General features: G+C 40.4%; 1 protein-coding gene across 3 annotated transcripts in view; it reads left to right on the forward strand.

The window, feature by feature from the left end:
* PARVB (parvin beta) overlaps positions 1–17,254 on the forward strand; it is a 60,933-nt gene that overhangs the window by 23,012 nt on the left and 20,667 nt on the right. For all 3 annotated transcript variants that reach the window (XM_087766737.1, XM_087766738.1, XM_009465059.2), the window contains exons 2-5: positions 1,312–1,401; positions 4,259–4,329; positions 13,404–13,506; positions 16,842–16,982. In XM_087766737.1, coding sequence (XP_087622863.1) covers positions 1,312–1,401; positions 4,259–4,329; positions 13,404–13,506; positions 16,842–16,982 — 405 coding nt within the window. The remainder of the gene's footprint in view (positions 1–1,311; positions 1,402–4,258; positions 4,330–13,403; positions 13,507–16,841; positions 16,983–17,254) is intronic.

Here is a 17,254-nt window from a genome sequence, read left to right on the forward strand (position 1 = left end):
CCTGTTTCAAGTATCTGTGAGAGAAGGGTGGGGATTGTAGTGTATTCTTCTTCCCTGTCCTCCTCTGGGGCAGTAGGATCTCTGTGTTTTCCCCTTCTATCAGGAAAAAAACAAGTGCTGATGCAGGATTTTGTAACCATTGCAGACTGCATGCAAATGATTACCCTGTGGTTTGATTTTCCAATGGGAAAGGGGAGTAGTGACTGTTCTTGAAGGAAGTGCTTGTTGGGATACTGTCACTATTAGTTAACTGTTCCTCCTTTTCTTTCCCCAGAAAAGTTTGTCTAGCAGACCTTATTTATTTGGAAGTCCTTGCTTTTCCCTGAAAAGAGTATGGGACTTGGATCTCTCCCAAAGGAGACTGCGATACCACAAACGCTGCCACAAATTATCTTAGCCCAGGCTAACACAGAACTGTCACGGAATAGACGGGGCTGTTACGGTGTCTTTGTATCTTCTATTTCAAATGCATGTATTTCAATAGCTTGGCTTATAATAAAGAATCGTTATCTGAGTTTAAGGGGAGATGTGCCTTGGAGAGTGTAAAAGTGTTATCGCGTTGCTAGTGCTTTTCTTACTGTCAAGCTCTGTGAAGATACTAAAGAACTATTCAGTACTTGTCCTCAAGTTCAGTTCCTCCCATGTGGCAGGACGTAGGGAAGTATTTTAATTTCCATTGTATTGATGAAGGGTACTTTACTGACTTTCCCAAATGAGAGTTGTAGCTTTAGGACAAGAGCTTGAAATCACAAATTCCATATTTGTGTTCACCAGATCATCTATTTTTAGCCAGCGGCAATGCTCGAACTAAATACATTTTCATCTTTACTTGGTAGGTCTCCCTGGGATTCTCTGAGGCTTTTAGTAAGGCCAGTAGCAAGTTGCAGTTCCTGGTGTTCTGCATCTGGAAGAGGTGGTGATGAGTGGTGGCCATGCTATCAGAAAAGGAGTTTGTTTTTACAGTTTGCTGTCTGCTCTACATCTGGGCTGTCCTGCAGACAAAGCTCATACCCCTTCCTTCTGGAGAAATAAGCACTTTTCGAGGTTGCTCTTGCCACAGAATTGGGTTTCTTGCAAAATATTTTCAGCCAGTTGTGTGGTGGCTCAGTTTAATAAGAAGCTATAAAAGGATGTTACTTTGATTTTATTTTCCACTGCAGCTGCAGTTCTTAATTCCATAAACTGTGGGCCCGTTTTGAAATGGATCTACCAGATATTTTCTCTTATTATGAATACCCTCTTCAGCGCCTACATATCTGCAAACTTTGCATTTATTACAGTCTTTCTTTCTGTTTTTTCCCCTCTATTCAGTGAGTGACCTCCAAGAAGAAGGTAAAAATGCTATCAATGCACCAATGAACCCAAGTACTGTGGACATCCATCCAGAAGACACACTATTAGGTAAAGTATTTGTGCTACAGATCTCGACTAAGCAATTATTAATGAAGATGGCCACTGTGACCTCCATATCCATTGCTTTACAGTTGGATGTAGATTGCTCAGTTGAAACTGGGAGAATTGGGCATGAGAATTGAGAACTGTTGCATCACATGTAGACTAGAAATTAGAAGGGTTAAAACGGAATTTAAAGAGCAGTGCCAGCTATGCAGATACACTTAAACTAGGTAGTTTATGGCAAAATTGACTTGTTCAATGAATTGGCAGAGAACTTGAGTTCTTCTGTGATCATCCTTAAAGTAGATAGAAAGTTGAGGTTTGCACAGAATTAGATGGAAAATAATGCTGAATTTGTCTGCTTAAGATTTACTTCAGTTCCATTAACCCATTGGCCAAGTGCATCTCAGACATCCTTCTTTGGTAAGGAAGCGGTATCTTCTCTCTCTCTATATATATAGACAGGGAACTGAAGTGCAAAAGGACGAACCCACACAAAGCCTGTGGCAGAAGTGTGTGTCGTGGTTCCGGGGGAACCCTTAGACTGCCTTGTCTCAATGTACATACTACACAGTTGTTAACTAGTGGATGCCATGTTCCTCCTTGGGTTACTGCTGCCACTTTGCAAATGACTGTATAGCAAAATGGGACCTGATACTGAATGAACAGATGAGTGTTTAGGCTGCTGAAAATAGTAATTAAATGTGATTAGGGTAGAAGTACGTAAAACAAGCAGTGCTTTGTAGAAAGAAGGTAAATATTCAAAATCCTGTTCTCTCCGTTCCCCCCCGCCCCGAGTCCCTGCAAGAGCAAGAGCATAATTTAATAGCAAAAAGTGTTTAAAACTTGTTGGAATAAAACACTTTGTTCTTTCCTGGCCATATGTCTCAAGCTACAGAATTAGCTGAAGCAAGCTGTCATGGAGACAAATGATAAAACAGTAAATTAAAAACAAAAAAGTGTTAGTCATTTAGATTTTCTGATTAGAAGAGTAGTGGGAAATGCAAAGTACTGTTCTTCTGAGATGTGGGCAAAGTGTTGATTGCTCTGTGTATATGTGCGGATCAGCAGTGATTTCTTCTGGGTACCGCTAAAGGTGTGTATGACTTTAGAAGATGCAGGACCACTCCTGGAGGCCTGTCATGCAAAGACATGACCACCCGTGAACCTTAAGCAAAGTTCTGTGGTGAATCGTGTACCGTTATGGGTCTAACCTTGTTCAGGGTTTCAGTATTTTGGGTGTGTAGTGGGTGTCACTTCCTTAGGACTAGACTGCCTGACTCATCCTAGGCAGTAATGAGGAAGTAAAGGACCAGGGGGAAAAAAAGCAGCAAAAGAATTACTTTTTTTTTGTAGATTTGTGGAGATTTGTCAAGTATGTTCAGATAGCAGGGTCTTATTTTTTTAATAAAGATAAGTGGCTCTGGAAAATACTGAACCCAAATGTCTGGGTGAAGTCTAAGGTAACCAGTTAGGTGGTATGGTCTGTCTTGTGTCTAGGATGTGCGAGTGTCATGTTTCCCGCCTGACAGCAGTGGAGTCTAGCACTGCAAGAGGGAGTCGCTGTAGGCTGGTCATTGTCAAGTTTTAAAGAGTTCCTCTGTGCAGTGTGGCAATGGCCTGACCAATGGTCATACCGAAACCCCTCCTTTGATGTCATGCTGGGACGAATTGAGAAATCAATAGGAAAATAGGATTCCATATGGCCTGTCTAGACTTATCTAAAGATAAATCCATGGGTTTTATAAAGAATTATTTTAGCTGAAGAGATGTGAATCTCCTCGCATAGCTGTGACACTGTCACCCATCCTTGTGTTCCTGTTGTGTAGTAGCCAGCGTTTGCTCTCCACTGAAGGGAACAGATCTAACCTAGATCACAGCTACTACTTGGCTGCTAAAGGAGCTAAAATGAAGGGTGCAGGGAGAGGTGTATGTGAAAGCAAGCACCAGAATTTAAAATACGAGACTTGCTCCAGCTGCTTCCTAAATGCTGCTATCCATATCTACAGTAGCGTATAAACATGCATGTGTCTGTGTGTGCTGTTGTGAAGATAATTCTGCCAAAGGTTGTTTGATAGCCTTATTGAGCTCAAGTTGATTTTGCTACCAACATTTCTGTATCAAATCATCCCTTCTAAAAATCAGTCTTTATATTCATGCTTCTTGTGGTTGACCTGCTGGCCGTTGGAGAGCATTTCTCACATCACTCCATCTCCCAGCAACAGGAGAAATAGAAGACTTTACACCTGAGAAATCTATTTTATGTTCTTCCTCCACGCACAAGTACAACTGATATAAATTGGGGTAGTTCTCATTCTCCAGCTTAACCAGAGGTTAAGGAGTTCATGCAGTCCGGGCTGCATGCATGACCAAGTTTCAGGCGGAGGCACAAACTGTCAGCCCAAGTGGCAGCAGTTGCACTGAGTGTAGTGCCATAAGCTTGCTATACTCTTCATGATGGTGTAATTTGGGACAGGTGTTTTCAAACAGAAGTTAAATACAAATTGAGGAGAGGGAGAAAAGTAGTTGACTGCGCTTTTTGGCATGTTAATATTAACATGCCCCACAGAGTATAGAGGACGGTGATTTTCCTGAAGCATTCTGCATACAGCAGGGTCTGAGCTGGGGAAGGTCAGTGGAAACAATCTTATTTTAGGGAAGTTAGGGCTGTGTTATCTTTCTGTGTGTCTCTAAAAAATGCCTAACGCTTTGATCATCGGATATTCCCTTGCTAAGACGATGACTAGGCACTGTCATTTCTTGGTCAGCTGACAGGACACTTCATGATTAGGAACTGTTGCAGTATTTCAGCAGTGTACATTTGAAGTGGATCTCACTAAAGTTTCCCATTTTACTTGGACAGAGGAGAATGAGGAGCGCACTATGATTGATCCTAACTCAAAAGAAGACCCCAAGTTCAAAGAACTGATCAAGGTAGGAAATCACTATTTTGTCCTTCCTCAAATCTTTAACTAGTGAGCCGGAGTCATTTACAAGCTGGTTACGAAGAACACAGTTGAGGAATAACAACTTGTTACTGCAGTATATCTGTGAAAACTGAGGTCATCAACAAGGTAAGGCTAAAAGCAACAATGAGAGAAACAAGAAAAGGCTGAATGTCGGAGTGCTCATGGTAGTTATGGAGTAAAGGTCCACTGTCGATTTATATCCTTGTGATTATCACAGCAAGGATCAGTGCTTAGCTTGAATCTACCTGCAGTCACTGCAAATAAACCTAGGTTCCTTCTGTTTATGAAAACAGGGAAGGAGCTTTGGAAAGTGTTAGTGAGATTTCAGGAGAAGAAAGAGTAGGACTGAAATGAGCAAGGGCATGGTAGGGGACAACGAGACCTCTGGTGTTATAGGAGAGTTGGAACTAAGATTCTTCTTGCCCTGTATTCTGTTGTTTTTTTTTTAAAGAAAAGTCCACAGTTGACCTGTGTGCTGGGGCAGGGGCCAGATTGTCCTGAATCTGTATTGTCACTGGAGACACCTGCCCAAGGTGTTGATAATGGTGTTCCCAGCTGTGGTGATGTGAAGTGTGGCTTCCTGCCTCAGCAGTGCTCATCGTTTCTGCCAGGTATGATGGAGGATTTGATCTTGAGGGACTAGTGTTTAGGAGAACCTTTTCTATGCAGTAGGTTGTTGAGGTTAACATAGTGAAAGCTTGAGCAGGAAGAGTAGGGATGGCAATTCTGAACAAATGTGATCTCTTTCCAAAAAGCATTTGTGCTTGTGTTATACTTCCTGCTACACTTCCTCTTTATTATTTTAAAATTATTTTTAAAAAGTATTTTTGTTAGAAACAATGATGAAGCTGTAGGTGGGTAGGTCTGAAAACTTTGGATAACGTATACTGTCTCCAGATAGGGGGTTGAGCTGTGGCACATTCCTTTCAGGAAACCTTGTGCACCCTGGCTGCACACATGTGCTTCACATAGTGCCTCAGCAAACTTCTGACCTGGTGGTACATCTTTAAAACAAGCCCAGTGATTTGTTATTAACATTGCAATAACATGTTTAGGATTACAAAACCACATCAAACTGAGTTTAGCAAGGAGCTGTGCTCAAATTTCTTTGTTATTCTAATTCACCTGGAATACATTGTGGTTTTAAATTAAGTGAATTTGCACATTCTTTGTTAGTACCTAAATCCATTAATTCTCTCAAAAGGTACAGTGGTCTTGCACTGCTTTCTCAAAATGTACTGTGGTTTCTTTGATGGAGCAGCGATATTATCATGAATACTTCAGCTGAACCGGAGTTGTTGCAGTGAAGGAGCCAGATGCACTCTATGATGCAGGAGACTCGATACTGGATGAGGAGACTCAAAGAACTGCTTTTAAAAGGGGAATTTTGCTGTTGAATTTAATACGAGTTGGTGAGTCTTCCCTGGATGTTGTAGTCTAGCAAGGTTATGTTTTCCAGTTTAAAAACCTGAAAACCTTCAGAAGGAGTGAAAATCAGGGCTAGAGCAGCACTCGAGAATGTGTCTGAGTGCTTACAGTGCATTGCAGAATCAGGCTCTGGTTCACTACACCAGTTTACACTTCCATGAAGAGAGAGTAATGTATTACCAATTGAACTGGAGCTGCTGGCGCAGGGAACAGCATGTAACTGGAGATTGTTTCCTTGGGATCGTCCTCAAAGGAGAGATGTGTCCTGTAGAGTGCCTACTTGAAAATTATGTCATTTAGGTAATTGCTGATCATTTGCATACCTCTCAGCAGTTGAGAATTTTTACAGAGATTCAGCTAGAGAATATTTAACACTATGCTGGTGTGAATCTGTAAGGCAGGGAGAGGTTTGAATTATGTTGGCAAAACCTATTTTATGCCACAGAGTGTGGATAATGCAAAAAAATGAGCAATTTATTCTTTGTTTTCTATTCTTCAGTGGTTAACGACATTTTCCAAGAGTCCCAGTGCTGGATGAGAATTAGCCGTGCTAAGTGCTGTACAGCAGCAGCCAGCAGAATAGCCTGCCTGCCCCACAGAGCTTGAAATGAAAGATCTCCACAGACTCCACAGAGTGAGGAGTTGAACAAATGGAGGTTTTTATAGTCCAAAGTGGTTCTTCCTCTTTTCCCCTCAGAGGAATGTGTCAATAGCAGCAATAGAGCCTCATGCCTTTTGAAATTTGGCAGTATGGCTTAGTGTCATTGGTGCCAGCCCAAATCTCTTTCAACACCAGAGTTAGACATGCCAATGGTTTGCCATCACTGATTTTGAGTGTTTCTGTTCTGTCAGTCACATGCAGCTGGATAAATGGATCTCACTGCAAAGAAGCAGCAGAGATATCTGTTGCTGACACTGCTTTAATATCTCTTTGTCTCCACAAAATGTTGTTTTAATTTCTGCTAGCCTCATGCCATAGGAATTATATGCATAGTGGATTGATCAGTGCAAGCTGGTGTGAGCGTTGGGAAGTGATTTTGACAGAGACGTAACTCTGGAGAGACAGATTGTATAGCATTGTGGTAACATGGAGAGACCAATAGAAAAAAACAAACAAACAACAAAAAGCCTCATTCCTCACTCTTATTAAAGCAAATGTACAGTGAATCGCCTTGTTGAAGGCTGCTCAGTTGCAGATGCTAAAATACCTGCTTTAAGTCCTCTTGCACATGTGAAAATCATCAAGAACTATAATTATGCCATGAAGTGTTGTTTGTTATGATCATTGACAGTATTCTAAAAATAGTTGGCCGCAATTTGTCAATATGAAGTGTTCAACTAAGTTCCCTCTGTGGCCAGCAGCATTTTTTCGCTCACTTCATTTGCTCTGTGTGTAATCAAACACAGTTTGGTACATGGCTGAACAGACCTAAAGCTGAAAATTCAGATCAGGGACAGAGAGATGAGTTATTGTTTTATTTATATGTATGTATAAATAATTTATTCACAAAATATTCTATTTCTGGTGTCTGAAATGTGTGAGCTGCTTCTACTCATTGCCCAATATTTGCCAAGTGACAAGCGCACAGCTAACTTAAAGTTAGCGTTTGAATTATAAGTTTGGGCTGTTTTGAGATAGGATACAGAGGTGTCCTGTGGTACGTTGTTTCTTCTTGTATACTTCGGAGTCAGGTTTCTAGTCTATATGTTATTGTGAATCTGTTTAAAATTCAGTTTCCATTAATGTATAAAGTTCCATTAGTTGGTCCATGTCACTAATTGTAAAGAGTGATTGGGGGTTCTTCTAGCTTTCTTTTGAATACTTAACAAAAAAAAAAAAAAAAAGGCTGATCTATGTGTGCTTTCCATGTTGTTCACGTGCGTTTCTTTGTGTATTGGGTGTAAAGGTGGAAGGAAATCTTTTTTCCCGTCTTCTGGTTCAGATATGGCTGAAGGGTAAAAGTTTCAAAAGCTTCATCACTGCTTGTCATCCTAAACATAATTAGAATTAATAGGCTGTAGGAATTGAGTCAGAGACTTTGAAAAGATATTTTAACATAAGTGGCAGATATCCTAGGGTTTTCCCATGTATTTTGGTGGGAAAAGTATGCAGAAGAGCTTCTACTAATTGAATCCAAAATTTTAGAACAGTAGCTTGCAAGAATTGGGTCCAATCTGAAAGTGCCTTGCCTTGACAAAAGACAGCAGGTCACAGTTGCAAGATACTTTCCCTCCCTGCAAGGACTTCTGTAAGATCGGCTGGTGCTGCAACAACTTTTGGCCTTTAAAGCCTCATCTAAACTTAATACAGATCCAAACACTGCTGCTCTAGATACTGCCTGAAATGAGTAAACATTCTTATTTGTGGTAAATCATTCACTGTCCTAGAAATTATCACCTTTTTCCTTGTCTAATTTTATGGCTTTTTTGAATTCACTGTGGTGAAGAGAAAACCAAAACGCAGCCACTCTTCTTTTGGTAAGGTTTCACGTGTGACCAGGTGAAACGGTGCTTCCTAAATGCTCCGTGGTCTGTGTTTGAAAACAAGAAGCCTGCTCTTTGTTTACAGGCTGCCAGTGCTTTGTGCTTAGTCAATAGTTTCCAGGCCTGAATATGACTTCTTAATACTCATTTCTATGCTTAACCCTGAAGCCAGTTAAGCTTTCATACCTTTGATCTCTGCTTCCTAATTCTCCCAGAAGTCAGGGGAAAAGGGTCGTTGAAATCAGGGTTTTCTTTCTTTGCTGTTTTTGGTGACTGGGCTTCCTGTTTTCCCATTGTGCCAGATGTGTTCATGTATTTTGTCTTGTTTTTCATTTTGTAGAGCGGTGACTGTGGGGTCCTTATGCTCTTGAACTCTGCAGATTAACTCTGCATGTGCCTCACCGCCATGGGAGCAGCCAGCCTGCAAAACAAAAATACTTCACTGAGCTGGAGAAGTTTAATGTAAAAACCCATCTTGCATGAACTAAAAGACCAAATTGACCAGGCAGACTCATTTTTCCTTCTAGATTTCTAGCACTCTCTCGTTTCAGCTGTCCGCCTTGTGGCGAATTTCAGTTTTCAGCCTAGTGTTTAGTAATGCAACATGGCTGATTTAACCAGACATAGGCATTTGTCCTAAAAATGATACGATAAATGGATGTGTCAGAATTTAAAGCACCGCTGGAAATGTTACAACTATGAACGCATGTGTCTGGGCTTTTGATGCAGTTCAGAGATGTTTTATATGAGTATGGATATGCACGAAAGGGCAGGCATGGTTTTGAGGACATGGGTATATTGTATTAAAGTTTTAAAATCACACTGCTAATCCCAAATACTATAGAAGACTACAGAAAAGCAGCTTTTTATGAAGATATGACAAGTTAAGTGACCTAAGAAACATTTCCATGTACCTGCATGCTGTTTTGTGAGTCTGCAAGTAATGAACAAGCAGTTGAGTCTCAGCTGCATTGAAGACCCTTAGCTACATGTGGGATCTCGTGGTGGCTTCACCAGCCCTTGTGTGTAAGGAGAGGCGTGGTGTTAGGGCTGACGCTGGGAGAACAGGCTTTGTAATAAAGCACTTCCTCAGTCCTGCAGTGTTTCTCTTACACCCATTATTTAATGCAGCAAATGTAACCCGAGCTTGAAAGGCAATATTGAACGCCAGATGTAGGATGGGCAGGCACAGAAATGAAGGAATGGGTAGAGGAGTGCGAGACCAGACAGATCGATGTTAGGCATATTTTCATGCACAGGAAAAGCGCTGTCTCTGTGCCTTCTGTCTGCTTCCCACCAAGTACTCTGTGCCTGTATCAAGCTGTTAAAATTTTTAGACATTCAGGTTATTGGATATTTTCTGCGTCTGTCTTTGCATGAAGGAGCAATTACAAAGAACTGGAGAGCTGATTTTCCGTGAGCAGAGAGTCAAAGTGTTTCTGCATGTTCGTCATTTCAATAAGCAATATGGTGCTTTATTTCCCTTGTAAAAGTTTAAAAAAAAAATTCTGTGCAGAAAGATTTTTCCAGGCTCCTAATTAAGACACAATCAGGAAACTAAGAGGTGGGACAGCAGATTTTGGGGGCTGGTTTGTTTGTTTGTTTTTTAATTATAGCACTTGCCAGTCTTCAAGGGCTGTTAAAAAAAAAACTTGTTTTTTTTTTTCCGTAAATATAAATTGCAAATTCATTTTTTCTAGCAGAGCTGGAGTTGTAGTCTGAATACTAAAGAAGTTAGAATGTTCTTTGGGACATTTTTCTTTCATTCAGGTGCTGAACTATTAAAATAATAAAATAACTATGGCTAGACCTTGTTTAATTTGTACCTGCTTTATGTACTTTTTTGCCAAAAGTTTTTCAGTGCTAAATTTCTCTGAAACATTTAAGTAGCACATAGTGTAAGTATTTCCCTTTTTTAACACCCTGTACCCAAAGCCACTTTGTGATTCCTGTGTATGTACACTCTTGGAAATGGGATGTTGGCTTCTACATTAGAAGGTACTTCCAGACTTTTATTTTTAATTCCTTGGCATTTTCTAGATTCTGGCTTCAATACGATTCAGCACATGGCAGACAAAATAAAATGTTTATTAATGGTTTCAAATAGTTTAGCATCCTGAGTCTTCCTTTAACAAAGCTTCTGAGGACTTTTGGAAATCTGGGCTCTTCCTATAGGGGCTGTAGTGGGATCTGACTATCAAATGATAATTTCTGCTGAACTTCAGATAATTTTTGAAGGCCTGCTCTGTAAATCTCGTGGAAGACCTAAATCTTCTGAGACTTTGACTTCTTCAGTTGTTTTTCTTTTGATGTCTATGTGTGTCAAATTTGTATTGTTTTGGAATTGGGCAGTCACCTTATTGACAGGCTTTGAAAATCTCTTTATAGATGATCTGGGACAAGAAAGTATCTTGTTATTTAGGACTCACTTTTCTGTATCACTGGTGAACAGTTTTTGAGGTGAAAGATGGTATCCCTCTTCTTATTGTCTTCCAGCTGTGGTAATCCTTTGCTCACTTGTCTAATGTCTCTCTCCAGCCCTTTACCATAAATATCCTTCTGTCCTCTGAAAAAAGATTGAAAGAGACAAGAATAGCTGGTTGGAGTTTTCTCTCCAAATGTGGTCATGGTTCCCCACCTGTGGAGCAGAGCTCTGCTAACTGTTTTATTTAGGCTTCATCTTCTTGCGTTTAGCTTTTGCTGGCTATAATCTCTGATGAGCTAATTTTGGTTGGGGTTAGATGACATGATAGCTGACATGTTATGATCTTTTGAAAACCGTAGCTTTAAATCTAGAGGAGAAGGACTGGGCAGAGGGAGTTTACCTGATCCAGAGGCTGCTGAAGAGGCATCCTGAGAACTGCTAGAGGGTGAAATGTAGGAAGAGAAATTGTCTTAACATTTTTCTCTGCCCATATGTGATATATATATAAGGCTGTGTGACACAGAAGAAGCAAGACTGTTTCCAGGGCATGTTGGAGCATGTGTCAGGAGACAGGCTTCCCAGCATTGCTCCTATGACCACAGCCAAAGTGAGAGAGAGGATGACTGTACCTGCCAGGGCACGGTGCTGCAATACCCCTTTCAATTCAGGACCCCAAGTGCCAGGGGTAGGCGGTGTGCCAGCAGGCTGGGCTGCTCAAGCAGAAGTGCAGTGATCAATTCATTGGCAGTGCAAGCCCTGAAGGTGTTGCAGGAGGGGAGCATGAAGCAGGGGAAGGAGTGGGAGAAACTGTATGATCCTCCTGCCCAACAAATGGCATTAGGTAGATGTGAGAGTGTGGAACATACTTGGCGGCATGAGTTTGAATAGTGGTGGTAGCTGTAACCACACAACAGAGGCCATCTGATAGAGGGAATGGCCCAAGTGATAGACAAAGTTCCCGCAAGGTCACAGGGGAGCAGTGGGGCAATAATACTGGTGCAGAGCACGTCCTTGTATATCCACATCTGTCTTCAAACGTCACCTCCACTTTTCCTTTACCTGCTCTAGAGAAGACCACTTTTGATACAAGTTGCTGATACTGAATAGTGAATAACTTATCACAAAAGCTTTATTTTGAAAGAAAGCTCTTTAGAGGAGTCGTCTTTATTATTGAGATTTTTCATCCCTCTGGGCAGCTTAGAGGGCAAAAGTGATCTACATATGTGAGCATTGATGCTGATCCTTGCTTTCCATGAATTGACTCGTTGCCATATCACGCAGCTAAAATTTGCCACTTAAACTATTTTTAGAGGTGAGTTTCAGCCCTGCACATTTTCAGCATGCTTTGGAAGTACTAAAGATAAAGCATGAAGCATTAGTATTTCGTGTTCGGATTGTAAACTTCTTTGTGGACACTAAGCCTGGCAAAACTTCCTTGAAGTTGGTAGATTCAATGAAACTCAGTGGCCAGGCTGAATTACTTAAATGGCTTTGTGACCAACATATTCAAATGCTTGTGTTTCCTAGGATTGCCAAGATGAGTGTTTTCCAGTGCAAGCCTGTCTATATTTTGTTTATTTGCTTTTGTTTCACAATCTCTTATATATTAAAAACCCAAAACTTTCTTAGCCATCATGACTGCTGAGAAGAGGCAGAAGTATGGGATCTAATCAGAAAGTGAATTTAAAGAATCCATAGTTTTATATGAAGCAAATTAAAAACTGCAGAATTTTAAAATGAGGCTCATCATTGCTTTAGATGGCTCTGGTTAATGGACTTTGCATGTCTATGATTGGCAATACTCTTCTCCTCTTATAGAATCAAGGATTTAGCAGGATTAACATTGCGTCTCTTCCCACAGAAATGTATTATTTTTGCAAAAGTAATTTAATTTTCCAAATAATAAATTGGAGGAAAGCATTACTGCCAACTTCAAACAGTCAAGGCCGTTTTTCCTGCAACTGTTTGGAAATTATTATCTTTGGCACCTGGAAAACTTAACTCAGTTCCTTTTCTTTTTAAAGGTTCTTTATGTTCATTCATGTTTTGCAGGTGATTAAATGATTTTTATAGTTACAGTAGTCAGCATATGGGGACTACTGTGTATGTTGTAGAATGGTTATCAGGCCCATTTGACCAAAATTTTAATTGCAGACTTCTGTAATCTGCAATAGCTTGAGATAAAATGCCTTGTCCTGTTGCTAATGGCAGGGATCTAGCTCGTGGTTCTGTTTAGCTCCTGTTAGAGCGTTCACTCTTTCCCCTCTGAAGCTCTTCTTTCTGGCGCACCACTCACATCTGTTTGGGGTAGGGATCATGGTGGGAGCGTGGGACTATTGTCGTCTATCGGCAGGTCTGCTGTTCACATAAAACAGGTAAGAAAGACATGAGTTTTGGGACCTGGAGAACATAGATACTAGCAATGGTTATTGTTGCAGAGCTGCTAGTTGCTACTTGCTTTAGAATTGGTGCAATAAGGAGACATTTTTATGAGGAAAAATAGAGGGCACTAAAATTGCCATGTTGCAAGACCTGAATTAAAAACAATAGAGGAAAAGCATCTCTCTGATATTTCTCTTTAACTTGGAAATACATAACTGTGGCTACTCTTGCTCTGTTTTATATTCCTGATTACTGCTTTGAATGGAAGGAACGTATTTCAGTGGTTTTTAGACATTTGCCTCCTTTTTCTGTACTTCCAGGTTCTGATTGACTGGATTAATGATGTGCTGGTGGAGGAGAGAATCATTGTCAAACAGCTTGAAGAGGACCTTTATGATGGGCAGGTGCTGCAAAAGCTGTTAGGTGAGTTCACAGAAGAGAAGGCGGCCCCAAAGACTGGAAGGCGCCTAAAGTTAATCTCTTCCAAAGCTGCAGACAGCAGGAGGTCTGTGCAGTAACTCACCGTCTCACCAGGGACACAGTTTGTTTCACTGATAGCTACAGTGTCAGCTTCTCCATCTGTTCTCAGGCTGTCTGCTGAAAGGGGAGGAAATCCAGATGATTCCTAGGATAAATCTGTTTCAAGGACTAAGTGTAGTCCAGACAACTGAAATATGTGGCAGAAAAAAGGTGAAGAGATTCGTGTTTACAGTGGGGGACCAAGCAGAAGCCATGTGGTCCAAAATTTTGTCTGTATAGTTTTCTTCTGAAAGCTTTTAGACTGAGAGCTTTTTTGGGGTCCTGATAGAATTACTTTTAGGGGAAAAAGAATGAGAAGAAGAGAATGCATGGCAGCAGGCACATACTCATTATGTGCACTTACGTGCAAATGATTCGTGAAAGGATATAGTCAGTTAAGCAACTGTGATTTTGCAACCCCCTTACATCTTCGCAATGTGTGTGTTCACACAAGGAGCACAATGGACAAAACCTTATGATGATGCAGTGATTTATGGGGGTGCTTTTAGCAAACAAAGGGACTTGAAGCTTCAAGTGCCATTGTAAATCCACACTGTTTCTTGGAGACAGATAGTCAGACTGCTCTCAGTTTACTTATGACATGTTTTCAAGAGTGGGCTGGGATGCGGGATGTATGTGTCAGAGCGGGGCAAGAGGACCTAGTGGCGCTAATTCCACTGGTGCTAATGGATGCCACTTACTGAATTTTCTGCATATGCCCCTTAAAAAACAGGTCTGCAGCATTTTGGTGAACATTTGCAAGCTTTTAAAATTGATTAACAACAATTAACTTTGTGTGCAATTAAAACTCCTCAAAAATAACTTGAGGAATAAACCAAGAGTACTTTTAACTTTGTTAGACTGCAGCTGGGACCCTTCAGACATGGTGAGGAGCAGAGGTGTAGAGTTAAATTTAGCCGGGGAGTATTTGTGTGAATACAGTTGTACTTCTTAACGTAAAGACGCTGCTGTTATAGCAGGTGGTAGTGCATTTCACTGTAGCCACTTGTCATAGGTATCACTGCTTTCTTACGCTCCCTGTGGAGGCCATGGTTCCACCTTCAGGCCTGCAGACGTTTAGAAAGTGCTTAGTTGTACATACATACATATGTACCTCAGTTGGACTTAGCATATCTTACAGGAGGAAAGGTGGATTAACTGGACTGTGTTTTCCTCAGTTTTTCCTGTTGGGCCTCTGAGTGGAGAGCAAATGCTTCTCCCCTGATGTGAAGCTATCACAACTCAGCCCCAATCTTGTGTTGTTCTTCAGTGGTGTCTTGGTTTCTTCAGCAAGACTTGTATTACTGAATCTATCCATCTTTGTGCTGCCTCACTGATGCAAGAGGCAAAGCACGTCATGCTTGTGGTGGTGCTCCTGATGCTCGAGGCCTCAGAATTAAGTCAGCCCTCTGTTGTGCAAGTCATGCCTGCAGGAAAGGCTAACAAAATAGGGTCATTAAACTTCAAGTAGTAGTTATCATTCCTTGTGTGTGAGAGATGTTTCAAGAAGATCTGTCTTGATAGGCAGACACAAAAAAAAGATGAAAGGCAACAGCTTGTCAGTGGGCTTATTTTGAAGCAGTTTGGAGTAAGAGATTAGCAAGTAGCTGTCTGACTGATTGAGGCAGAGCTCCTTGTTTAGTTGATTTTATCAAGGTACAAGTTGTGCCACTCGGAGAGGCTGGAGTGGCTTGGTACACATGGTGTCAGGGTGAAAGGAAATACATTTCTGCTTGCTGACTGGCAGCTAACCTGGGCTGAGAATAGACAGGAGCCATAACACGTGACCAAAAAATGTATCTTGTAGTTTAATTTTTTAAAAAACGTCTAAAATAATTTTAAATAATATTTGCATAATTTGGTAGTCAGTTAAAAACGACTCAGACATCTTGGCTAAAGAACATTTTTCCTATTAGTATTATTCAGATATTGATAAAAATTTCCTACTGTAGATTGATAGAAACAGTCGTAGTGTTCAAAGTATTTGTGAATTGATAACCTGCAAGTCTCTTCTGTTTGGGTTATTAAAGTACTTTTGTATTTCAGTCACTTTTTAAGAAAAAAAAATCTTCAGCTAGGTAAAATGTCCAGAAGAAACATAGCCTTGAACTTGAGAGCAGAAATATTTCCATTATTGGAATAATAGATTTTGACAACTCTGAAATGTTTCTGAAAGAACCTTTAGAGTTGAAGCCCATCCCATTTTGTGAAAACAGTTTTGGTGAAGTATGTTTTTTTGTTTTAAAGACTGGAATAATAATATATAATTGGAATATGTTCAACCGGTCCTGAACTCTAGTCCCAGCAGCAGAGTGAGTTTGACCATTTTTTTCCCCAGGGTGGAGGGAGAAAAGAGATCGGCTGTTCCTATTGCTCTGGTGGCTAGAGAACTCTACCCTGCCTTCTTTCTTCTTTTTTTTTTCTTTTTTAGAGGAATTCAGCTCCTGTGTCTTTGGCAAGGGCCACAATGCAGAGGAAGAGAAGAATGACTTGTCTAAGACTTTGGCAACAAATAATTATATTACAGCAGCAGAATTCAAATTTTAGTAATGGCATTTTACAAAATTTCCTGCATTAGTTCATTTTTGGAAGTTACCAACCATGATGTTAAAATGTCATAACAACATGGCAAGATTGTACCAACTTACTTCTTTCTTTAAATTAGTTCCACTAAGCCAATACAAATCTGTGGGTCATATGAGTCTATGACTCTTCATGGTTCGAGGAGGCAAAGTTTACTTTAACTTAAATTCATACCTTCAGCTAACTTGAAATAAAGCTTATCAAGCTGAAGTAAATGTTCACACAATACTTCCCCTTTTTTGTCCTAAATTACCTTGTTATTAGAAGAGTCCATTAAACCTGTGCAGATTCCTTGTGTAGTGAAGGCTGTGTTGTGCCAAATGCTTTTCAGCAGTGAAAGAAAATGGGAGGTACAATAAATATTATTACCAACTTGGTACCTATCTGAAAGTTGTTATATATTTTGACACCTGATTGATAAGCATGTTCTGCCAGACCTTACCAGTTTTCTGTCACAGGTTTTGTTGGAATTGATACACTTTGATGAAAGGTTTGCTTTCAGCTATTTTGCTCTCTGAGGAAAATTATTCTCTTGGAAAATTTCTAGTAGAGTCCAGCTCTGTCCCGTGCTCTGTGCTCGTTATTCCCACCCAGGCCCTTGTTTAATCTGATTTTGCCTGTTCTTTTTGTTGTTCTTTTTTTTTTTTCAAATACAGAAAAATTGGCTGACCGTAAACTGAACGTGGCAGAAGTGACGCAATCTGAAATTGGTCAGAAACAAAAGTTGCAGACGGTCCTGGAAGCTGTCCATGATTTACTCCGACCCCATGGCTGGACAATCAAGTGGAACGTTGACTGTAAGGACTCTGTTATACTTTCTGTCTCAGCTTCACAGGCAAGGAGGGTATGATAATCAATAGGTTGATCATATTGTCTGTGATGCAGTGTTTTTTTTAAAAATATTTATTTATTTGCATAGAGGGTGTTACCACATCCATGTATGGATTGTAACTGGTACCTTCTTCTGTGGTCTTTGTTTAAGGACAGATGTACATGGCTGTGGGATAATTGAAGTAATTTGTTCCTTTAAGGATATGCTTTCATTAGAAAGTTTTTAGTTTGCTTCCTG

Source organism: Nipponia nippon, unplaced genomic scaffold, assembly GCF_047370975.1.
Source record: "Nipponia nippon isolate SJK-2023a ecotype South Korea unplaced genomic scaffold, ASM4737097v1 scaffold_3, whole genome shotgun sequence".
Taxonomy (NCBI): domain Eukaryota; kingdom Metazoa; phylum Chordata; class Aves; order Pelecaniformes; family Threskiornithidae; genus Nipponia; species Nipponia nippon.